The sequence below is a fragment of the Mytilus californianus genome, unplaced genomic scaffold (assembly GCF_021869535.1).
Source record: "Mytilus californianus isolate M0D057914Y unplaced genomic scaffold, xbMytCali1.0.p SCAF_4, whole genome shotgun sequence".
Lineage (NCBI taxonomy): Eukaryota > Metazoa > Mollusca > Bivalvia > Mytilida > Mytilidae > Mytilus > Mytilus californianus.
Window position 1 is genome coordinate 14,156,143 of NW_026262690.1, and position 25,754 is coordinate 14,181,896.

Sequence of the window (25,754 nt, forward strand, 5' to 3'; positions counted from 1 at the left end):
GCTTATTTCATCCTCAACATGGATATAATTTGCTAAATAAAATAGATAGACATACAAATATATTGATATAAAATAAAATATAAATGAAATAAACAAAAACATTCAAAATTATTATATTTGATGTCAGATTACACTTAATTGAGTATGTAGAAGATTTTAATAAGATTTTGTATACGCATTCCGCATTTTAAATTGTATCAACATATTGAATACAAAAATAATGAAATATTATTTTGAGAACATATTTACTAGCTTAATTTGATCTATGTTTTTAATCGAGGCAAATGTATTACGTTTCTTTGAAGATTATTTGTGAATAGTTCTTCTTAGATTTTGTAGCACAATTACTAATATTGTTTGTATTTATCTTTAAAGTCGGTAGACAAGCATTCATCAAATGATGATGGATTTTCAGCAAATACAGCCATTTATAAGGTAATATTAAGTATATTAGCATCAGAATGACCAAATTATTCGTCGTCAATTCAATAAAAAAGCAGATTTGCATTGACATTTACATTTGTTTGCATGTAGAAGTATACGGATGATTTATGGGGTGTTACATAAATCTATGATATATTAATTAACAAAAAAAATAAATCATTTCAGGTGGTCTCAAATTCATTTTTTCAAATCAATATTGTTACATGCTAAGTTGCAACAAGTTTCAACGATACACTATTAAAATGATAACTTCACTTTTATAGCATAGTTTTTTTTTATTCTTTAGTTCATATGGTCACACACAAGAATAGATAGAACATATGTATTTACATCTGCTGACTCATTCCCACGTCTGTAGCAAAGCATTATTAAGCAGTAGGTTTTTACGACCGAATTTTGTTTTTAAATACAAGTATTTAAAATTGACGACATGGGATGTAAATAGCACGAGAACTATAGCTTTTCTTTTTAAGCGTTGACATTTACACCCAAATGTGGTCAAAATCGTGATTTTGCTGAAAAATGGCAATCGTCTGGATCTCAACCCCAATTAGGCCAAGAAAACATATAGCGCATGGATCGACAAACTATATATTCAAGACAAATAAGTAATTTGAGATTACACACACAAATTTAAAGATTGGTTTTGTCGAGAAATGCGCTATATGTCCCAAATACTGATAGAAATTGACAAGTTTTTACTTAGGATGTAGTCAGGTGAAATAAAAAAATCTAGAATTTAAAATTGATAGTATAAGTCAGAAGAGCATTAGTTAAGGAACAAAATAAGCTAATAATATTGATAAGTTATGAAACTCCTTTTGGAGATATTTGATTAAAAAAATGGCGGGAAAAGTATGACTCGGACTTTTACCTTATATTAAGCATTGGCATTATTTGGGTCTCAAATCGTAAGAAAAGAAATCTAGAATCTGCTCAAAATTTCGTAATGATCTTTTTATGACCTATTGAAGTATTCTATTTAAAGAAAGGTGGGTGATATGGTTCAAAATATTTTACTCTGTATTGTAGGAAAAAAACAACGAGTCCGAAATCTGACAAAAATTTCTAAAACTGACCTGACTACATCCTTAATTCGTGGAAAAAAGTCAAATTTTTTGCTGTCTTTGGTTTGATGAAGATATTCGCTTATAACAAATAATTTCAACATAAATACAAATTTCCTATTTAAACCTTGTGTTAGGTTTGATTAATTTTGAAAGGGGTCAACAATTCCTAATTTGAAATTTGTGCTTCAAAATGGACATATTGGGGCTTCATCGAACCATATTGAATCTATCTAAGACAAGAATATATGAATGTGTATATAAATTCAACATAACAACACCGTGTAGAATGCCGCATGTGGGATGTCGGCTATGTTTGACACGAGGTGGCGGTTTTGAAGCGGAGGTTTTTGATTTATACGTTTAAAGCATAGAGATGTTGAATAACAAATGTATGAATGCAAAAAATATAATAATCTTAATATAATGAATCGGGTACACCCTTTTGCATTCATACGCGTGTTATTCAACAGTTATGTGCTTTAAACGTATAAAACAAACACAAATAACATATCACCTCTCTTCATATTCCATTATTTGTTTACTTTGAGGCTTTTTCTCTATTTAATGCACATTACTTAAAAGACTAAAATATAGGCCAAATGAAATACCTTAAGTTTACAATTTGTCAACATAACAGAGTAGGTGTATTTGAACTACAAAGTATCAGATAAAGGCCGAATTATTTGCAAATCTATCATTTTTTTGATAAATGCCTCTGCCCCTTGAGACGCAAAATCTGACTCCCCGAGCGACACATCATATTTTGATGAAAATTAGTTTTGAAAGCACAATAAATTTTAACTAAGAAGCTGGCATTTGGTTAAATTCTATGATAGGACTTCATTTCTATATAAATCATACAGGAAACAATCGTCAAAAGTAGTTTTTTTATGCTGAAACTTGCATATGAAGCCTCAAAATATGCAATACGGAAAACTAGGGAGAGGTGTTTGAGAAAACAGAGCACTGAAAACGTCTGCTTCTGCTTGCTGGAAATAGATTATGGTTTGGTTCCTTCCGTGCAATACATTATTAGGTACTAACAATTCTCAAAAAAGAAATTTTGATACTTGAACTTACCTTGATCGTTTTTCTCCGCTCAAAACCGCCACCCCGTGTCAAACATAGCCGACACCCCACATGTGGCGTTCTACATGGTGATAACAACATCATCCAAAGCCATTTCAGGGACTGCTAAACCTTCCGAAGATTTTAAGATTTTCATTGGATTTGATTTGCTCAATTTGTTTTTTTTCTAAACGTCTATGTTATATCTTTTAGATATAAAAATGGACATCAATTAACATTGTAACATTGATAGCGTATAATCATGAAACATTTAACGAAATGCCTCACATTTACAACCCTTTTTATTTCTCTTGCAGGGAAACAAGGTTCATTTTAAAACACTGGAAGTAAAACGCTTGAATATTGACAGGAAAATGATTCTAGAAATGATTGAGGTAACAATTTTAATATAATTATGTTTTAATAATTATAAAATCTTTATATAACATCTTTCTATTGACTAGGTTTGTTTATAAGGATGTTATCAAGGGTATCGGGTCTATAACATCTTTCCATTTACTAGGTCAGTCTATAAGGATGATATCAAGGGTATCGGCTCAGCGCAGTGTGACCTTAAAGCAAAGATATCGATATAGAGACGTTTTTAGTTTACATGTTTAACCTCTCCTTATAATAATACAATAATCTGTCAAACGTCTGCTTGGATTTTTAAATGCGGGTGCCACAGGTGGAGCAGGAACTGCATACCCTTTTCGTCGTTTTTTATTTTGCCACGACGCTGTTAGTTTTTCTTTCACACATGAGTTTTGAATGTACCCTTGGTATCTTCACACATGAGTTTTGAATGTACACTTGGTATCTTCACACATGAGTTTTGCATGTACACTTGGTATCTTCTGTCTCTTTTTTTGTCGATAATTGTTTATATGTAGGTTTTGATTGTTTGCCTTTGTAAAAACACTGTTTTTCAACAACACTGTTTTTGAACATATCTGTGAAATACCGAAAATGCACTCAAACAGTGCATTTTGGAAATTTCTACTTTGTATCATATCATATCTGGATTGATTTATCAGCTATGTTCATTTTGGTTTAGATCTTTTTTAGTCTACAAACTAACCAGTGCTTGGTTTTGTACTCTTTTTTTCATTTTAGAATACGCTTAGTATTGAATAAATTAATCGACATATAACTAAAATCTTAAACAATGGACATATATATTTAGATGAGGGATTTCAACTGCAGTAATCTAACAAAATTCATCGGATTGCACACCAAACACCCGCATATCATGATAATAACAGAATACTGTTCTAGGGGAGATTTACAGGTACACTATATTTATTATATTTTTATCACTTTGATAAAGTTATTATTTTAGTTCTTTCGGCAATGCATGTGCATGCGGACAATATTGATGAGATATACAATGTGGCAATTACAAACCACCAGATAGCCTACACAATGACCAAAAGTAGACGATATAGCTAACACTTTCCGTAAAGCACCATTATAAAAAGATTCAATAGCACGCACCTTTGATTGTCATCGCTCTGGAAGAAAATGGTTCTCTCTCCACTAAGTCCAATTCAAAATGTATTTTAATTAGAAGTGGGAGCTATATTGCAATCACCTTTTCTGTCGGTTCGTCCGTCCGTCTGTTCGTTCGTCAAACAAATATTTGCACAATTTTGTAATACACTACCGCACAGAGTAACTTCATATTTGGTCATCCCAGTCGACATAAATAAGTTCTAACGTGTGATCACTATTCGGATTTTGTCAGATACACACTTCATATTTGGTCATCCCAGTCGACATAAATAAGTTCTAACGTGTAATCACTATTCGGATTTTGTTAGATACACACTTCATATTTGCCGTTACTTTGATTTTTCCATTTGATTGAACGTAAACATTTTTGTCGCACATGTTGCAAATACAAAAATGTACAATTAAACAGAATGACTTGATATTTGATCTGTCCCTTAGAATGTTGAGTTGTAATGTGCACGCACTATTTGGATCTATGAGACACCTATTACCTGTTCACAGATACATTGCACTACGAGTGGTGGTATGCATAGAACGAAAACTCGAGCATTATTAGTAAATAAAAATCCTTTAACTTAAATATTGCGTATCGAATTTAGTTTGCATGACATGTGTTTCTTTACTAATTATCACTAGAAACAAGGGATCAAAACAGTTTTAATGTGAATGCAAATATAAATATCAATTTTCAATGGTAACATAATGGGTCTTTTGGAAAAAAAAGTGTCATTTAAAGGGACATTTCTAGAAGACAGAGTTTCAACTATATTTTGTAAAGTTATATAACAGTAATATAATACAACAGTCACAGTAAGCCAACAGCAGTTTTGACCCACTGAGATCTTAATTACTATGCGCACGACACATGCTTCAGGAATCAAATAAAGTACTGGATTTGTGGAGCAACCATTAAAAGACCTTTAGGCATCACGTGTATATGGTATATATGGCTCCAGTAGATACAATGTTAAAGGTTCTGTAGTGCCTAAAATTGTTTTACGTGATATAGGTTTTTCTGGTAAAAAGAAGCTATTGGACTGAGGTTTCCCCGATAATAAAGTTTGAGTAATCTCTCTTTAACTTGTGAAAAGACAGAGAAGATACTAAGGCGGAAAGCAGACACCATAGTTGATTAAAACAGAAAATTCAATGGCTGAAAACGAAAAGAAAAATTCTGTGTCATTTGAGTACAAAAATGAATCGATCAGTAGTTGTACACAATAAGTACCTATTGGACTGTTTGTTAAAATGTCAATCTACCAAACTCAATAAATAAGTTGTCGATAGAAAAAATCAATGATGAAATCCTCTCGGTGTATTTTCATTGGAATTAGTGTGGTTCATTACAAAGTAAGATTTTTTTCATTACATAAAATAAGGTATTTGTTTCTACGATCATCATTTCAATTTTTGTAGAAAAAACTCTTTTTAATGAAACCATGTAAACGATCTTTCAATTGAGTTTGGGGAATAGTCTTGTAAGAGTGGAAACGGACACTGTCATTCAAAAAAGAAATCTAATGCAAAACTGAAAACTGAAACAAGAGCAATACGAACCCTTTAAAAACAAAACAAGGAACAAATACCAATGCTTCGGAGGGTTAAGCAGTTCATGTTAGGTATGGTTCGTCTTATCTGAAGGCAATATCACCATACATTGGCCGTTTTTTAAAACACATTATACTTGTTAAACGAAAGGAAGTTGCGTAAATAATTATAAGTATTTCTTACAGACTTTGCTACTGAATGATTCCATTGATCTGGATAAGGATTTAAAGATGGCATTGATTGTCGATTTGATAGAGGTAACTAACGAACTGAAGAATTATCAAGCGTATAATGATTTTTTTTTTGGTAAATTGTAGACTAGGTGCTATGTGAGTTTGCTTCGAAAAGAAACAAAAGTTATCATTTTCTGAAGAAGACCACGCCCGGTCTGTGTTTTTGTTAGATGTTTTTCTGCTTTGTATCGATCTGATGATTTAAGCCCTTTTCAACTAATTTTTATAGTTTGTTCTTATGTTGTGTTGTAACACTACTGTCCCAGGTTGGGGAGGGTTTAGCGCTCAGAAACATGTTTGACCCCGCCACATTCTTTATGTGCCTGTCCCATTGTCAGGAACCTGTAGTTCAGTTGTTGTCGTTGGTTCATGTATGTCATATTTGTTTTTCGTAAATTGTTTTGTTTCGAAATAGGCAGATAGTTTTCTCAATCGAATTATTTCATATTTTTCATGTCGGGGCCTTTTAAAGCCGACTATACGGTATGGATTTTTCAAATTGTTGAAGGCATACGGCTGCCAATAATTGCTTACTTCCACTTCATTTGAACTTTGATGGATAGTTGTCTCATTGGCAATCATATTACATCTCCTTGTTTTTAAATTACGGAAAACTAACTCATTTATCCATTTTAGATTATGACGATTGACAGAACAAAATCAATTTTGAAAGTTTTGTCAAAAACAAAGTTCAGTTTCTCGCGTTTGCGTTCAGGAATGCTACGGCATGATTTCTCTCTTGACCGTTGAAGCAAAGTAATTCTGTTTTTTAAAGTAATAATATAAAAACAAATGTAAGTCACGAGTGCCAAGGCAACTAACAATCAAAATCCGAACTAGTTTAAAGAAGGAATATGTACAAGAAATAACAAGATATATGAAATGCAAGAATTGAAAAAGAACTCGCGTGTCAAACTGAAATTTAATGATCATTTAAAACAAATTGGTCTATATATACTGACAAAATAGTCTAAAATATTACCAAAGTATTAAATGAATGGTTAAGGTTCTTGAATAACCGCGGGATACCTGTTTTGCTTTGTATTTGTGTGGTTGAATAACATTGGGTTAAGTATTTTTAAAAACAGTAACAAAATGTGCCCAGCTAGGGTTATATTTTTTCAGGATTTCTTTAGAAGAGGTGAACCTAGATAAAAACGGACAATGAGTGCCGATTGCAAACATAACTTTACGACAAAAGGGATGATTGCAACTTCCCAATTGTGAACTTTCAATTTCTATGTAGCAACATTCCAGTAGCGCCTACATACGGAGCATGTATCTCCAAATTATTACGATATTTCAGGTCTTGTATTTCCTATCATGAATTCCTTGATAGGGGATTGCTGCTCACAAGGAAGCTATTTAACCAAGAGTTCCAAGTAAGTGGTGAAGTTGAAGTCACCCCTTTTAAAATTTTACGGACGCCATCACGAGCTGTTTGGCCGTTATGGAACATCAATTTCACAGATGATAGTGGATATGTTTCAATTGTCGTAACCACAACCCCACCCCCTTTCCACGAATGTGACCTACCGAATCAGACTCATTACCGGGTTTGTACTAACATGAGCAACACGATAGATGCCACATGTGAAGCAGGATCTGTTTACCCTTCCGGAGCATTTGAGATCACTCCCAGGTTTTGGTGGGGTTCGTGTTGCTCAGTCTTTAGTTTTCTATGTTGTGTTTTGTGTACTATTGTTTGTCTGTTTTTTTTTTTCTTTTTTAGCCATGGTGTTGTCAGTTTATTTTTTATTTATGAGTGTGAATGTTCCTTTGGTATCTTTCGCCTCTCTTTTAGTCCTTGATTGCATGTATGTCTGGCTGCTTTTTTAGGACTGGCTTGGGTGGTGGGACACCAGAGCGAAGTCCATGTAGAAAACATGGAAATTGCCAACTCAAACTTTGGGCAGCAAGTTTCTTTCTGCAAATCGTAAAAGACCCTGTTCATGTTCACTTTGACAAGATATTGCGATCTCGCGTTATTTCCTCACAAAGATAATGTATGCAAGAAGGTTGACATGCGGTATGTTTGTTTTCGATAGATTGAATGAAGAGGTAAATCTTGTTAATATATCCTGGACAATGGGATCGTATTAATATACAAACTCACAAAATCATATTTGAGGGAATGAAACAACACAATCACGTGACAACTTGTTCAAAGTTAAAGTATGTCACTCACTGAAAATTATGAATTTGTAGAAATAACGTTTTCGTTTAAGCTACATGACATTAGTTTGAGCATTAAAAATCGAATGCTGTATGATTTATTTAAAATAAAATGGTTCTATTACGATTTCGAGATAGAAAGTTGCCGCCTACAATTTACTTGTATTTTAAATGGGCTGCGCGATGACGTCACACGGTTCCAGCCAGTCCTAGAAGAGGACTTCGGACGTGAGAGTAATCTCAGTTTTCAAATATTTAACGATATATAAAATTTTTAAAACTTCACGACAAAATATATATTAATAAAAACACCGAACTCCAAGGTAAATTCAAAAAGTGGAAATCCACAAAAAAATGACAAAACCAAACGTTCGACAACATCATCCAATAGAACGACTGGAAAACAGAACACTTCAGCTTATCAGTTGTGAACTTTCCGTTTCTTTGTAACAACGTTCCGGCAGCGTCTGTATTTAGAAAATATATCTTCCAGTTGATTTATTTTTGTTTTGTTCACACATTGTTGTCAATATAATGGAATTCTATTCGACTGCCATACAAGTGAGAGGTTTAGTAGCTATAAGACCAGGTTTAATCCACCTAAGGAAATGTCTGTACCAAGTCAGGAATATGACAGTTGTTTTCTATTTGTTTGATGTGTTTGAGCTTTTGATTTTGACATTTGATAAAGGACTTTCCGTTTTGAATTTTCCTTGGAGTTCGGTATTTTTGTGATTTTACTTTTTAATACGACATTCCATAATGGTTTCCTTGATAGATATTTGCTGCTTACAAGGAATCTATTGCACCGAGGGTTCTGTTAGCAAAGTTGGAGTAATCCATTCAGAATTTTGTCGTTTTTTCGTATTTCTCCCATGGTATTATTGATTTTCTTAGGCGTATAAATTCCGATTGCCCCTTCCGTCGCTTTTTGCCCGAAAGCCATCATGATGTAATTGACTATTATGGAATATATGTGTCACTGATGACCACGGATATGTTTCAATTGTCGTAACAACTATCCTGTTCTACTTTCAGAAATTGTAAAATTAACGAAATTTTACTTGCCGTGTGCACTACGACGACAACCACATGTAGAGCAGGGTCTGCTTACCCTTTCGGAGCACCTAAATGACCTCTGCTTTTTTGGTTTTTGACATGGGTATGTCAGTTTTTCTCCGCCATCAGATTTTTTATGATCCATTTGATTTCTTCGTCCTCTTTGTTTCAAGTAATCACGAAAACAAGAATGCTGGAAATTGTTTCTTTCAAAATTGAAGCTATCTGAAGTAGGTCGACTTCATATAATATCGAGGAAGTTTACTACTTCAACATTCTGCTATTTTCAATAATTTCACATTTTATTTCAGGGAATGACCTATCTTCATAATTGTAGTATATCTGTGCATGGCAATCTAACCAGTGATTCATGTGTTATTGATAGTCGCTTTGTGTTAAAAGTTACGGGATATGAACTGAGAGGATTGAAAGTGCAATGTAAAGACAAAGTTAACCTAGCCAGTAAGTTCTATAACATTTAAAGAACGGGTCTAGCTTACAATAGCTGGTATCAATTGTTATTGTTGTTCATAATGCCTTCCTCTATCAACATGGTACCATACGCTACAAATTTATTATTTTGTGATTCAATTCTACATATTTTGGTAAAAATGAACCCGAAATTAGTATACTAGAGTTTCTCATTGACAACATATTTTTTGAATTTGGAAATAGAATTTTCCAGCAGGTTGTCGGCATTTCCATAGGAACCAACTGTGCACCTCTCCTGACCTGTTTTAATTTTCATGAGTCGGAGTTCCTTCGGACACTTGTAAAATACAATAAGATCAAAGAAGCTAGATTATTTAATCTCACATACAGGTATATTGATGATGTTCTTTCCATTAACAATCCAAACGTTTCTGATTGGGTCCCATTTATATATCCTCCTGAACTAGAGATCAAACAAGCTATTACTATAATTTCTAAACATGTACCTCGAACTTGACAACAGCTGTCATCTCATTACCAGAATCTATGACAAACGAGACGATTTCAATTTTGAAATTATAAATTTTCCTCACCTGAGCAACAATATTCCAACTTCACCCGCGTATGGAATAATTGTATACATTTTTTTCAACTTGAAGCTTGCAGCTGCTACTCAGACTTTTGTAAAACATCCACTTCATTTGAACTTTGGTGGATAGTTGTCTCATTGGCAATCATACCATATCTCCTTATTTGTGTATAGTTTGTTTATTGCAATTATTTAAAAATCGAAATGAAAAAATAACAACATTTTCTATTAATTTCTAGACAGTTTTTGGATTGCACCAGAACACCTGCGCACCAAAGATAGAACAGTTTCTCAACCTGGTGATGTGTACGGTTTCGGGATAATACTGTCCGAAATATTGTCGAGAAAAGAACCTTTCAGCGAGGAATTAGATAGTTTTACGTCACAAGGTTGTCAAATAAGTACACAAGTATATGATTAATAGTATACTTTTATATTGATATATGGCATGTACAATGAAGGTCATATTTTCCCTCGTAAATAGACATTTACAAAAATACTGTATCCTTATTTCACAGTAATCTTAGAAAACATTAAAACTTCATATCAAACAATATGAAAATAAGTTAAAAAAGAAGCATCACATTTGTATCGATGTTTCACCGTGGAATGACGTACGAAGTATTTGTCATGAAGAAACTAACATTTTTTTTTTTGTACAAAATATCACATTTTCTGATTTCACATGACGCTAACAGGTGAAGCAACTTTAAGAAGTCAGTATTTTTGTATCTGTATTCTCTATTCAATGTTAAAAATTAGTTAAAAGGTTTTTTTTATATTATTATATTGCATGTCAAAATGCCAGATTTTGATTGGTTAATACGAGGGAGACAATTTACTCTATCCCATGGCAAATACTCTATTACCCTTCACGGAGACGCTTGCTCAAGTGTGCGCTTTAATAAATACGGATGATTGTTATGTACACGACGACATAGTTTACTACTTTGAATTTGAAATTTAATAGACAGTAATAACAGAACAATCAGTATAATAAATTAAATAACATATATCTGACAATGTTTTCTCGGGGTAACAATCTGCTCTCTCCTACGGCATTATCAGTACACGTATACAGCAACGAGTAATTTGGTGACTTGTAGCAGTGTATAATAAAATAAACTTTCTTTTCCTTTGGTCTTTGGTGGAAAGTTGTCCCACGTGATGTCATACTTCTCTACTTTAATATAGAAAACACAAAAATTAGAAAACATGATTCCTCCTACATTTTAGAGAGTAAAACAGACCACACGTACCACCAACACCAGACTCCTCCTTCAATACAAATGAACAACACATATGACAATCTGGATATATTTCGCTCGTAATTTTTTTTATCTTTGTTGTATATGTCTGTAGGAGTAGGTGGTTGATGTTGTCTTTTGTAATATGCCGTATTTGTTTGCAATTCCTCTTATCCCTCTTTGTGTATTACAAGTATTTACATGGTTTTTATTTGAGTATGGTGGGGTTAGGCTTATTTCTATATGCGTACAACTGCGTCACCTTTTGGCAATCTAGACCATTATTCGGAAAAATTAAAATACACAACAAAGAATAAAAGCCTGCACAGTCCAGCTACCCTTTGAATTTACCTGAACAGGAACTGTATGTTTCCCGGATAACTAACTGCTTTACTTCTTTCCTTTTCTACAAAAGGTAAATTTGCGTCTAGATTTCAGAAATATGACAGTTGTTTTCCATTCGTTTGATTTGTTTGATTTTGGCATTTGATAAGGGACTCTCCGATTTGAATTTTCCTTGGAGTTCGGTATTTTTTGTTATTTTACTTTTTCCAATTGCCTTAAACAGTTTAATATTACCTGTAAATATGGATATACATTAAAATTATAATCCATCAGTTGATATTCTTGTATTTTCTTATTACTATGATTTTAGTACGGAATCGCATATCATTGAACTATAATGAGGTCTACAGTAGAAGATATAAATCCTACGCAAAGAATTTTACATATACCTTTGATTAAGAATTGACTGCTTCTTTTTGTAATTTTATTGGGGAGTAAAAGTGTTGACCGCAGCATATTTTGTATTAAGCGTAGAAACGTTTCATTATAAAAATGTCCGCATGATCAACGCATTTATAACCCTTTAAAATTACAAAAAAGCATTCAACTCTTATAAACACATTCATATGTAACATGCCATAACATTACAAGCTTTATTAGTTTTTCGTTTGTTTTCCTATTCATTGTTGTGACATTGTCACGGGAAGTACGTGCAGTCGTGAATGTTGCATTTTATTGAGAAATAAAATATAGTTTTGATATGCCTCACGATTGTTGTCAGCCAATGCAAAGTACGGATTCTTATGAAACATATATGTAATGTAATTATTATATCATACAGAAATCATCATGAAAGTAATTAACGCTGAGAATCCACCTTTCCGACCTACGTTAGCTAAATCAAGCAATAATGACTTCATGGGAGGGATGGAAACAATAATGTATGACTGTTTAAATGAAGATCCTCAGAAGAGGCCGTATTTCATGATAATTGGAAAAAGAATCAAGGATTTAACTGGGTATACATAATGTTTTGTTCTTTAATCTAGTTTGTTAAGCTGTTTATGTTATATAAAAACAAATAACCAACTAGGATGTATAAAACAGCGTATTGAAAATGTTTTATTGAACTGAAAAGTTAATTTCTTGAAATTGATCTTGCAGACAAGCAAATCACATATTGGAAAAGATTTCTTGACGTTGAACAGGAACAATAATGTTGAAGTTGGTTTGTCCAAGGTATTCAGTGAATATTGCCATTTTTGCTAGGCCTGGTCTTTATTTTTGAGTTGATATATCAAAACTTATTTTAGGCATTTTATTTACAATGGTTTTGCTTTCGATATGGTAGTTACAATTTTTTAAATGTTAATTTTTCATGTTATTCAATTTGGGTTTGATTTGGCTTTCCAACTATTTTGATTAGATCGCATTTTGTGATTATCATGTAGACGATACTCGGCGTACTAACTTATCAAAGATAGTTTGAGACATTGTAATGTGATTAAAAGGTGGTCAGTCATGAAAAAGCTAGTATCCTGAAGATACAAAGAGTAAATTTTTCAACGTTTCAAAGTTAAAATGAATAATTAAATTGTAAATTTAAATATTTTTCCTCTCTCTCTTTCAGAATTTCAAAATCTCATAACGTATTAGATGCATTACTTAGAAGAATGGAACAATATGCAAATAATCTGGAAGCTCTAGTTTTTGAAAGGACACAGGCATTTTTAGATGAGAAAAGAAAATCCGAGGAACTTTTATATCAAGTTCTTCCACGGTACCGTTGAATTTAAACTATTCATAGAAAAGACAGCAATATACCTCTAAAATTTAATAAAATAGATTAAGAACAGTTCACAAAGCACAAAAAGATCAGATTCAGCAACCCAGCACCACGAACTCTAGCAGCATAAACTCAGTAGTTGCATCTATCGTGTAAAGTGTTTAAAAAAAGCCTTCTCTGTATAGCAGATTTTCTCTACAGTCAGTTCAACGTAAGGAAATACATCTTACATCACCAACGTTAATTTTTATTTTCTGTTTGTGCTTTTAAAGAAACTTTATTCAAAATCTCATTTAAAGTAAAATCGATGAAGAAAAGTACGATAGCCTTGTATACATACATACTACTCACGAGAAAAACAAAAGTTACGAAAACAATCTGGGACATTTATGCAAGCCATACAACTGTTAAAGTAGAGAAAAATATCTTTTTAATCGTTTTTCTAGATCTGTTGCTGAAAAATTAAGGGATGGGAGACCAGTTAATCCTGAAGCTTTTGATTGTGTAACGATATATTTTAGTGATATCGTAGGCTTTACTGACATTTCATCCCAGAGTACACCTTTTCAGGTAAAGTTTGTTAATTCCTTACACTTTTATAGCCTCGTTAATCAGATACGATATTCTTAAATGAAAACACAACTTTTAACATTTAAGGCGTCCAAAGCGTTTTTCCTAATTTATCTTCACCAAATATGCTTAAATTGTGAATGCCGTACGGTGACATATAGTTGTTAATTTCTTTGTCAGTTGGTCTCTTGTGGAGAGTTTTCTCATTGGCAATCATACCACATCTTCTTATTTTTATATTGAAATAAAATTTAGGAAAGTGTGCGATCTATAAATGCTTTAAAAGTTAAATGAAAAAAGTGAACATCAAAGCCGAAAATATGAAAGGTCAATTTTGCCTTTAGAAAAGGGATCAACGGTAAGAAATGTATGTTATACATTATTTCAGTTTCGAGTTGCTGATAACTGTACAGATTATACCCTCTACAACTGAAAGTCAGCTGTATTCAAGCCGTGCTGGAAAATTAAAATAACAATTTAGAAAGTAAATGCGTTTGAAGCACGTCTCTGTCAATACCTTCAACAAGAATGTTAAATGTAACAAATAAATCTTATTTTTAATTAACTATTTATTCAAGTATTTATTAATTTATTCATTAACATATAGTATATTCGTTGCTTGGGCGTGAATACAATATGTTATCAGATAAATATATAGTTCAAACTCAAATATTAGGTTATCTTTATTATGATTTGAAATATAATAAACTTTCAATTTCGTATGTATATTCTCGACCAAACAGCTGTGTACGTTGTCGATTCCAGGGAATAATTAAGAAAATGTAATCGTCGGTGAAAGCGGCATGACATAATATGAAACGACAACGCTTACTATGACAGAGAGACCAACATTATCCCAACAGTGATATTCGAGGGGAAAATATTTCGAAATTCAAATCCAAAAGATATAATATAATGTAAAGGGACAAACGTGTGAACAAACCGGAACAAGGAATCAAACATATGCATATTTGTTTTTCGTTCATTGTTTTGTACATAATCAGGCCGCTAGTTTTCTCGTTTTAATTGTTTTTTCATTCGTCATTTCAGGGCTTTTATAGCTTACTATATGGTATTGGTTTTGCTCATTGTTGAAAGACGTATGGGGACCTATAGTTGTTAACTTCTATTATATTTAGTCTCTGATGGAGTGTTGTCTCATTGGCAATCATATTACATCTTTTTATTTTTATATGGAATAGATTCCTTGATCTAAAAAGAATTCTTGATTTAACACTTTCACCTTTCTAAAACAATATTAATATATTCGTTTTAACTTACTTTTTATAAAATGATGAAATATTCGAAACACTAAGGTATTTCTATCTAAGGCCATATATGGAACAACTTTTTCGTAATTTTTGGTGTTCAAAGCTCTTCAAATTCGTATTTGTTTTGACTTTTCAAATTTTCAGAATCAAGCGCAGCTAATGTGTCTTGTGTATATGAAACACGCGTCTGGTGTTCCAAGTTACAAGCCTGGCATATTTGATGATTTGTTTTTATCTATCTTATTTTAAACATACTTATAAGTAACACCAACAGTGCAAAAAATTTGCAGTCGACATCTTCTTTTTCCTAATTAGAAAGTGATAGAAAATGTATACATATTTCTCACAGCGGTTCACGTATCTCAGTTTAAACGACGTCGAAGTTTGACAAGTAACTGTCTTTGATCATTGTGCAGCGCGACAGGTGTCGAAATCGAAACAGGATATGCTAATTTTTCTGGATTTACGATATTCGTCCAAACCATTACTGGAGGTCGTATCGTCTATATCATTAGTTTCCTGTTCGTATAAATGATACGTTTCCTCAGTGTTGCTACAATGGTATCTATCCCTTTAATCTTTTTTTATTTCAGCTTTTACAACGATATCATACAATTTAATATATTCTTTTTCTTTTAATTTAAGATTGTAGATCTACTGAATGATCTTTACAACTGCTTTGATGAAATTATAGACAGACATGACGTTTATAAGGTATGGTAAACAAACAGTTTTGTTGTGTTAAGACATATTTATAGAATAAAATATAATCACATAAAAATAATAAGGTCAATACCTTAAACCTATGTTTAGCCTTATCACTCATTGTAAAAAGTGATAGAAGATTAAAAGTATTTAATGAATTGTAAAATATCAGTTGCATTCCAAATATGAAGCTTTTTCATGGAAATAATAGAATGAGGACACACACAAAAAAGGGCCTGATAGCCAATTTTGTTAACTGCTTCATATCAAATCAATATTTATAACACATATATTTAGTAGATCAACTTTATAAGCTTAAATTTTATTCGTATTTAAGACTTTAATTGATATGGCTACATATCTGTCCATTTCAATTTGTTAGAGTAATACACAGCCTTGAACTGATGTTGTATATCACGCCAACCACAGATCACTAATCTTCCTATCTTTATCAAAGGATGAAATGTCGTTCGTGTTAAACGGTTGCCTAAGTACCAATGGCATGTTTTACATACTATTATGACGATAAAGGAACTTCAACACAATAACAGACGTATTGTATCAGTTGTATAATAATTACCAGGGTTAATGATATTAAGTGTCAGGAAAGCTTTTCACACTTTTCTTATTTCCTTCTTCCTTTAATATTAACAATGTTGAGATAAAGATCTTGTGACCTTGTTTCTCTGGAATGCACAGATGTTGTAGTGATTAAATTTCAGTAAATTCCTTAAATACGAATGTCCTGATAGTGTGTTTTAACCTTATGATGTAATAATTGTAATTATGGTTTATAAACAGGACAAATTTAAAAGAAAACCTGTGCTTATTGTATTCAGGAGATTATGTATTCACTCTATGGACCCTCAATATCGTTGATAACATTACATAACTCTGTGCAATATATCAGTTTTTGATTCGTTTTCTAGTCATTTTACACTTTTTATCTGGATTTAAATAATGGCAAAGGTGGAAATGTATTGTTTCAATACCAGTTTTGCTTTTTGATAAAATGGTCTTTGGTGAAACTTCTGTTTCTATTACAGTCGTTACAATTCCCTCTTTAGTAACTTATAAATATATGAAATGGACAAACTAGACAAGGGAAAAATAAATAAGCCATTATATTTTGCTTGGTACTAATTTATTTTTTCTTCGGAGATAAAGTATACCAAAAAGGGATCGGTATTCCTACAGGAATTTACTATGCATTATATCTTCTGGTTTTTTAGAGTACAGCGACAAAAATTACCATTTCGTTCCTTGGTTCTTTTGGTTCATATAGTCTAACCGTTTGATTTTCTCAGGTTTTATGGACTTCCCTCTTTCGGTATTTGTGTTGATGCTGTTTTTGTGTGTGTAAATATCTTAACAATACAAACAGATATAGTCTCAGTGAACATTCGAGCTTTTTTAAACTCTTTTAACTTTCCTTTACTTTTGTTAATTGTTAAATATAAATGTTTTTTGTCTCCTTTATATGATATATATTTCTCAGTTGGTTAGATATACACTTTTTTATATTTCGTGTACTGGATTTTTCAATATAGAATAAGAATTTTGGTACGATTCCAAATGACGTGGATTTAAACAATTAGAGTCACCATATGGCCTCCAATAATAATCAAATTGTATATCGTAAAGTGAGCTTTGAATGTCATTACATGACAAAATGGGAAGCAATTCAAACGAAAAACTAATGGCCTGATTGATGACAAAACAATAACCGAAAAACAGATATAACAGACAACAACCAACGACAACCGCTTAATTTACAGGCTACTGAATCGAGACAAGCACATACATCATATGACGAAGATAAACTTATTTTGGGCGCTCAACCCTTTCCTTACTTTGACAATTGTGTTTCAGCTCAACATATGAACACACTTTAAAATACGTTGGATATGGCTTTACTCATCAGATCGCCGCGAAGAACAAAAAACTAACCTGAAAACAAAAGACACAAAGTACCGGTTTAATAGAACTCCCAGTTACTGAAAGCCAGTAGTCCAAAGCTATTAACATCTTATAGATAAACCATGTTCTTCAAGACAAAAGACAAACGTATGGTCTTTTATATTTGTTTTGTTAATCAATTGATCGACAATGAAAAGAGAAGGGTTATGAAATCCCAAACATAGTTTCACTCCACAAAATTTCAATGTGTCTGTTCATCTTCAGTATTTGTTGTAAAACATATCTTAATGTATTCCTCATTCGTATTCCTCATTTGTTTATAACAGATGTTTAATTGTTTTGATAGCTTTATAGATTTATAGCTTCAAAGTATTTTATAGGCATCTGTTATAGACTAATATTCCCGACTTACTAAAAGACAGTACTTATATATGTAGTGTTTGGTAAACTGTTGTTGGTCCTTTCGTCAATTTTAGTTTTTTATCATTGTCAACTTTTCGTCTGTCCGTTAATTGCTTGCTCTCTGACTTAAGTCAATACGCTATGGTCATCATGAAGTATTTCTTTTTAGAGCACACATGATGTAAACTCAACAGGTTATAACGCGATTGATGGTTGGCTATAGGCTCATGTTTTGTAATACGTTTACTTTTTTTGAGCAATTTCTTTCGGTTGTGTACGTCGAACATGGTTATTAAGCAGATGGTTTGGTAGCAAGACGAAAAAAAAAATACAACTGCACAACCGCACAATATCCATTGGTATTGTCTGCCTTTTTTTATAATAAAAACATTGAATTGATTGATCTATGCAACGAAAACAAGGGACCAGTCTCGATTTCTGTTCATCTCGAAATAAAATTTTTGAAGATGAATGAGACACATTTACAATATTCTTTGTTTATTCGTACTATTTTCAATACAACGAATACTTTTTATATCTGTTGATACAAAAGATGTAGACTAAAATACTAAAAATAATATATGATCGCAGTTTTATGTACCTTGGATAACTTATATGTGATACTGTGGATTAATTTATTTTCGTGGCTATCAATTTTCGTGGATTGCGGAAAACTAGCCTTTTCGTGGATATGTGATTTCAAAGTCAGCATACAACCTAATATAAAATTTGTAATTCGCTGAACATTTAAATTCGTGGTTCACCTGTTCCCACGAAAACCACAAAAATTGGTATGCAACGAATAATAATGAATCCACAGAATTTAACAAGAACACAATACCTTGAACATGTTGAACACACTTAGTGCCTCTGACACTGCGAACAGCATTACACTGATATGGTCAATTTTCCCTTCACTAATTCATTTGACAAACACTGTTGCATTTTGAAATCTAAAATTTAAAAGTTACTTCAAGATAGTGATCTTTTGGCTAACGGAATCGGTTAACGAAACGTAATATCAGATAAATCTTGCATAATTAAGCGAATACAACCATTTATGATATCTTTACATTGAATTTGTTGAATGTGTACTTTTGATACATCAGTCTAAGAGAACACGATTTATTATTAAGTTGCAATTTGGTTTGTTTATATTGGCTTTGCTCATTGTTGAAAGCCGTACGATGACCTGCAGTTGCATATGTCTACGCCATTTGGTCTCCGTTTGAAGTAGCTTTCAGTTATTTTGCATTTTGTCTTTTGTGTTTTTGTAAGCTGTTTTGTGCTGTATACAATTTTGTACAGTTTGTTTGTATGTTGTATGTTGTGCTGTTATACCACTGTCTCAGGTCATTTTAGAATTGAGCGCTCAAAAAAGTTTCATTGGTTGTCGGTTCATGATTGTCAGATTCATATTTGTTCACGTTAATTGTGTTTATTAAATTTATGTATTCATTTTATCGCTTGATTAATTGTGCAGATTGTCATTTCGGACCTTCTATAGTTGATCATAATGCATGTTGTTTTCTTGTTGTTGAAGGAAGTACTTTAATCTATAGTTTCTAACATCCGCGTCATTTATACACTGGTGGAATGATGTTTCAGTGGCAATCATACCAATATTTGCATTGATTTTCGCATAGCTGATTTATTTATTTATGTTTCAGGTTGAGACCATAGGCGATGCGTATATGGTAGTGTCTGGGCTTCCCGTACTGAATGGCATTAAACACGCCAAGGAAATAGCACAGATGGCACTGTCTATAAGAGACTCAGTCGAATGTTTTAGGATTCCCCACAATCCAACTAAACCTTTGCAATGCAGAATCGGAATTCACTCAGGTAACAATTACTCAAAGATTGTATCGTAGTGCAACGACTTAGGCTACCCATATTTCGTAAGTGTTTTTTATCATTGAGTTCAAACCAATCCTGGTGGACTATTTGTGCCCGAGGCTACGATTTTGCCAATAATCAGTGCTTTGGCACTGGCATAATTCGTGACAATCTTTCTTAAATAATCTGGTTATAAATTAAGAAATTATTAATAAATGAGGTTCGAAGTCCCTTAGAAAGGTTACCGTAATTTAAATTTGCTATTATTTTTAGGTCCCTTTTCGTTATATATCTCATATGTTTCGGTATTTTCGATCCCTTAACTTTCCAATATTTGGCTTTGAACGTTTCTTATGAAGGTTTATTCAGAAAAGCGCCTTTGACGTAAAAGATTTATATTTAATTTTCCCCAATTATGAACAGAAAAAAACATAGGAGTAAATTCAGTCGGTAATAAGTGTTCTCCACACCGACTTTGTTAAATGAAGTTGTAAACAAATTATTCTTTCTTCTATACATGTATTATCCATATAACAACTCAAAAATGATATTCTGTAGACTATAAGCCAAGAACAAACTAAACAGATTATGCTGTTTGTACTAAATTCATGCGCATTAGATTACAGCAAAAGGCTTTCTTACAACATGTTAAATATCTAAAGAGTTGAAAGAATGTGTTTGACAAGTCAGATACATTTGAATTGAACAACATTCACAATTGCAGAGGTATATAAGTATAAGGTGATTTTTTTCTGCGGACATCTATTTCCATATCGTATACATTTTTTTAGACATGTCTTGATTTTCAAACTGTAGGCGATTGTCGGTCGTCATCATGTTTACGATAAACATAACATAAGACAAGTGAATACAGGTTGATCATAACAGGAGATGAGAATTAATTTATACTCCAATTTGACATATATGAAACAATAAGTATATGTTTTTTTGTTTTTTTTTTGCTTTTTTTTTGCTTTTTTTTCAAGATCGTTCAAAAATCAATTTATACTAACTTAACTATTATTTCCTGATGCATTCAATTGGAAAGCTGAAAACATTTCTTTTGTTGAATAGTTTTGTTCTCAACTGAAAGGTCCTTTGTATTCTTAATGACAATTTAAAATTGAGAATGGAAATAGGGAATATGTCAAAGAGACAACAACCCGACCAAAAAGCAGACAACAGCCGAAGGCCACCAATGGGTCTTCCATGCAGCGAGAAAATCCCGCACCCGGAGGTGGTCCTCAGCTGGCCCCTAAATAAAATTGTGTGCTAGTTCAGTGAAAATGGACGTCACACTAAACTCCAGAACATATAAATGAACTAAAAACATACTAGACTAACAAAGGCCAGAGGCTCCTGACTTGGGACAGGCGCAAAAATTGCGGCGGGGTTAAACATGTTTTGTGAGATCTCAACCCTCCCCCTATACCTCTGGCCAATGTATAATAAAGAAACACATAGCAATACGCTCAGTTTAAAAGAAGTCCGAGTCCGATGTCAGAATAGGTAACAAAAGAAACTAAGCAAAATGACAATGATACATAAAATAACAAAGGACTGCTAGCAGTTACTGACATGCCAGCTCCAGACCTCAATTAAACTAATTGAAAGATTATGTCTTCATCATATGAAAACCAAGTACAAATCTTCCCGTTAGGGGTTTAGTATCATACCATAATTAATACATTGTATAATAAAAAAAATGGATAATATATGACCATCAACTGATGATGTAAACAAAAAGGTAAAACCTGTCCACAATATTGTAGGATCTGTATGCGCAGGTGTGGTGGGTAGGAAGATGCCAAGGTACTGCTTATTTGGAGATACAGTTAACACTGCGTCTAGAATGGAATCAAAAGGTGAAGGTACGGTAATAAGTGTGATGGATATATATGCCATGCATATTTACACGTGTCATTGCCTTTAAATTATCCAAGTTTAAATTCTTGATTAATGAAAGAGGTAAGGGCAGTTTACCTCGGTGTACTAAAAATTTCGTTTTACAAGAGAGACGAGAGACACCAAAGGGATATTCAAACTCATAAGTCAAAAATAAACTGACAATGTCATGTATAAAAAAACAACCAAAAGACTAACAACAGAACACAAAACACACCATAGAAAACTATAGACTTAGCAACACTAACCCCACCTAAACTGGGGGTGAGCTCCGGTGCTCCGGAAAATATCATAATTTGTACAGGAGTGTGAATATCAAGGGCAAATAAAATATTATCAAAACATATGATACAATGATATGTATCCCCCAAATGTTGTGCCTGTACAATGTAAATGTTATAATGCATTGCCCACATCCAAGGGCTATCATTGTTTATCGGCAATTTGTACATTTTCCTTTTAATCTTACTGGCTTATATTTTAATATTTTTCATTGACAGGACTTGATACTTGAAAATATTAGGCAATAACTAGTCCATCCGCGTCAATTTATCAATGAAATGCACGCGGCTTCAATCATACAACCGAACAAATATCACAACATTTTGTTCGCTTTAATTAGTTATCAAAGGTACCAGGCTTATAATTTGATACGCCAGACGCGCGTTTCGTCTACATTAGACTCATCAGTGACGCTCAAAGTTGAAGAGCATTGAGGACCCAAAATTCCAAAAAGTTGTGCCAAATACGGCTGAGGTAATCTGTGCCTGGGATAAGAAAATCCTTAGTATTTCGAATAATTCATACTTTTGCAAACAGGAAATTATAAAATGACCATATAATTGATATTCATGTCAACACCGAAGTACTGACTACTGGTCTGGTGATACCCTCGGGGACGAAACGTCCACCAGCAGTAGCATCGACCCAGTGGTGTAAATAGTTATCAAAGGTACCAGGCTTATACTTTGATACGCCAGACGCGTGTTTTAAGTAGTTTTACTAACTATTTCATTTTACTTCATAACCTCAACCAAAAAAACATACAGTTAAGACAAATTGCCGATTAAAAGAAATATAGAATTAAACAAAAATGCCATTATTCTATATATGTTTTAGATTGTAATGCAACACGCATCTTTTCATTTTTGCGTATTTGCTTTGTCTATATGCCTTTTTGCTTTTCCTTGTTGACATATTTCTTTGTTTTTATAGTGATTGAGATTATAACACAGTGTTGACTGCTGTACCCCTATTTTTGACATTTTTACCTATTATGTCTCTTTGTTTTTTTCACACATTGTTGTCAATATAATGAAATATGTTGTCATACAAGTGAGAGGTTTAGCTAGCTTTAAAACCAGGTTTAATCCACCATTTTCTACATAAGGAAATGCCTGTTACAAGTCAGGAATATGACAGTTGTTTTCCATTCGTTTGATGTGCCTGAGCTTTTGATTTTGCCAATTGTTTAGGAACTTTCCGTTTTGAATTTTCCTTGGAGTTCGGTATTTTTGTTGTTAACTTCTTAATGTTCATCCTACAATATGACTTATATTTTAGCCATGAAGATACATATCAGTGAAGCAACAAAGACGTTACTCGACAATTTTTCTGAATTTGACGTTAAATGTAGGGGGATATTGTCAATCAAAGTAAGTAAATGTAAGATCGCATATACCTAATTTCAAAATAAAATCGCGATAAAACAAAAACAAGATATATACTTTTATAATATTTTGTACATTCATTTTTGATTTGATCAAAGTGTCTCGCCTACGCAAGCTATAAAAAAAAAAAAACGAAACCAAAAAAAAAAAACGAACAAAAACCTTAAATCGTTATGAGGTTAAATATGTGGTAAAACAATAACACTAGAGGTGCACAAAGTTGGAACACAAACAGTTGATTCTAAAATGCTTGCAACATTAGGAGACATTAAGATACTATTCTTGGGAAATGTGGGATGGTAAAATTAGTTTAAAATAGTCCGTGAGATATATTATTCTAGAAATGTATAACAATATCGAATGTATCCAATTAAGATAAGCCATACTCTCTGTTCTAAAATGGTTGAATGTTTCATATTTTTTTATTCATCACGAAGTCGCTAATGTGGCTGAAATGGCAGAGATGAATGACAAACGATAGCCGATTTAGGTGATGCAACTGGCAAAATACGTAAATATTATACATTGCAATAAAGTTAATGTTATTAGACTGTTTTCCACATGTAAAGCTTATAATGAATACCAAACAAAATCCATCTGCTGGATTAATTTATGTCTATTTTACAGGGAAAGGGCTTAATGACAACATATTGGATAAAGGGTAACAACACAGATATGATAATATCTGCAAACAAATCGGAAGTGTCATGTACATAAAATGTTACATACTGTGGTATGGATAAACTTAAATTTGCTCATTATTGTTAGATAATAAACTTATACCAAACGTTGACAATAATTTATCTCTATAACCAAAAGACCAACAGACAACAAACGGAAATATCTAAGTCGCAACTAGTACTAATATGTTAACGGTCAGTAAAGAAATAAATATAGTGTATAATCATTAATGAAAATAGTAGTCGATCCAATATCTATCAAATTAGATTAAGGGAGATAGCAGTCTTATACCAACAAACACATGTTGCATCTAGACATCAACACAGTATAAATACAATATGTCAAGCTCTTAACGCTCCAAAGTATAGAAAAGTAGGGAGGAAAATCTTGATTAGACCACTAATTCATCCAATTGAACTGAATATAGAGATTCTTATGACATACACATATCTGGCAAAACTTTTATTGCGTGAATGACAAAAGAAATGTGGTGAACGCAAAAGTGTGACACCAATCATACAACGAAAAGACTTCTCAGTGTGCAATGTACGTTCATCAACAGTAGACTAAGCCACGAATGCTAGACAAAAAACCTAAAGCACTAGAAATTTGATAATCGTGGTTTGATCGAAATTGTTGAAAGTAAGTAAAACCACAAATGTAAAACAAACTGCGAAAAAAAAAAAGAAAAACTCATAATTTAGTTTAAACACAACATACCAATATTTGCAGAGCGCTATATCTATCAAAATTACTCTAAGATATTTCCATGTGCTTACCTTTCTTGAGTACCTGAGATTGTCCCCATTTGTTGTTGGGTTTCATTTTGCTCAATCTTAAGTTTTCTATTTAGTTTTTTGTGGACTTTTTTGCCATCACGTTGTCAGTTTCTCTTCGACTTATCAGTTTTGATTGTCCCCATGGTATATTCGTCCTCTTTTTCAAAATAGCAAATTAAAGCTATCGATTTATTCTCCCGCACACACGGATATAAAAACGGTAAAGTTTTAAGTTTGTCCATATCGGGTAGATGTTAACATACGATCTTCAACAATAGACGACGGGTGAACAATGTATCAACACTGGACGTGACGCAAGCAACAATCAATCAATCAATACAACATATTAAACTCCAAGTTGCCCGATTTTACTATCTATGAATAAACTTAAGTCTCTAGTTTTCTATCTTGTCTTTTGGTCTTTTCTTTTTTTTGCCATGGCGTCGCCAGTTTATTTTCGACTTGTGAGTTTGAGTGTCCCTTTGCTATCATTTGCCTCTCTTTTAAAAGACAGAAATATCTTTGTATGCTCTTTGGTTGCTGTTTCATTGAGGAAATACC

The 25,754-nt window shown here is 32.7% G+C and overlaps 1 protein-coding gene and 1 long non-coding RNA gene across 2 annotated transcripts; both read left to right on the forward strand.

Annotated features, from left to right (window-relative positions):
• The first annotated feature begins 377 nt into the window (after window positions 1–377).
• Window positions 378–3,864, forward strand: LOC127737514 (uncharacterized). Its single transcript, XR_007999611.1, has 3 exons — window positions 378–435; window positions 2,900–2,977; window positions 3,769–3,864. It is a non-coding gene; the product is annotated as an uncharacterized LOC127737514 (long non-coding RNA).
• Window positions 3,865–5,838: 1,974 nt separating this feature from the next.
• LOC127737513 (atrial natriuretic peptide receptor 1-like) lies at window positions 5,839–24,489 on the forward strand. Its single transcript, XM_052248301.1, has 11 exons — window positions 5,839–5,902; window positions 9,424–9,574; window positions 10,373–10,522; window positions 12,507–12,684; window positions 13,296–13,445; window positions 13,898–14,021; window positions 15,938–16,006; window positions 19,990–20,164; window positions 21,931–22,029; window positions 23,627–23,718; window positions 24,361–24,489. Exons 1-11 carry the CDS (start codon window positions 5,876–5,878, stop codon window positions 24,448–24,450), a joined length of 1,305 nt encoding a protein of 434 aa, XP_052104261.1. The 5' UTR covers window positions 5,839–5,875; the 3' UTR covers window positions 24,451–24,489.
• Window positions 24,490–25,754: the final 1,265 nt, after the last annotated feature.

Bases quoted from the DNA above. Each gene is read 5' to 3' on its own strand.
- LOC127737513 (XM_052248301.1), top strand. From the start codon at position 5,876: ATGGCATTGATTGTCGATTTGATAGAG. The intron at 10,523-12,506 runs GTTGTCAAATAA...TATATCATACAG, and splicing joins AGATAGTTTTACGTCACAAG to AAATCATCATGAAAGTAATT. The intron at 13,446-13,897 runs GTACCGTTGAAT...TCGTTTTTCTAG, and splicing joins TTATATCAAGTTCTTCCACG to ATCTGTTGCTGAAAAATTAA.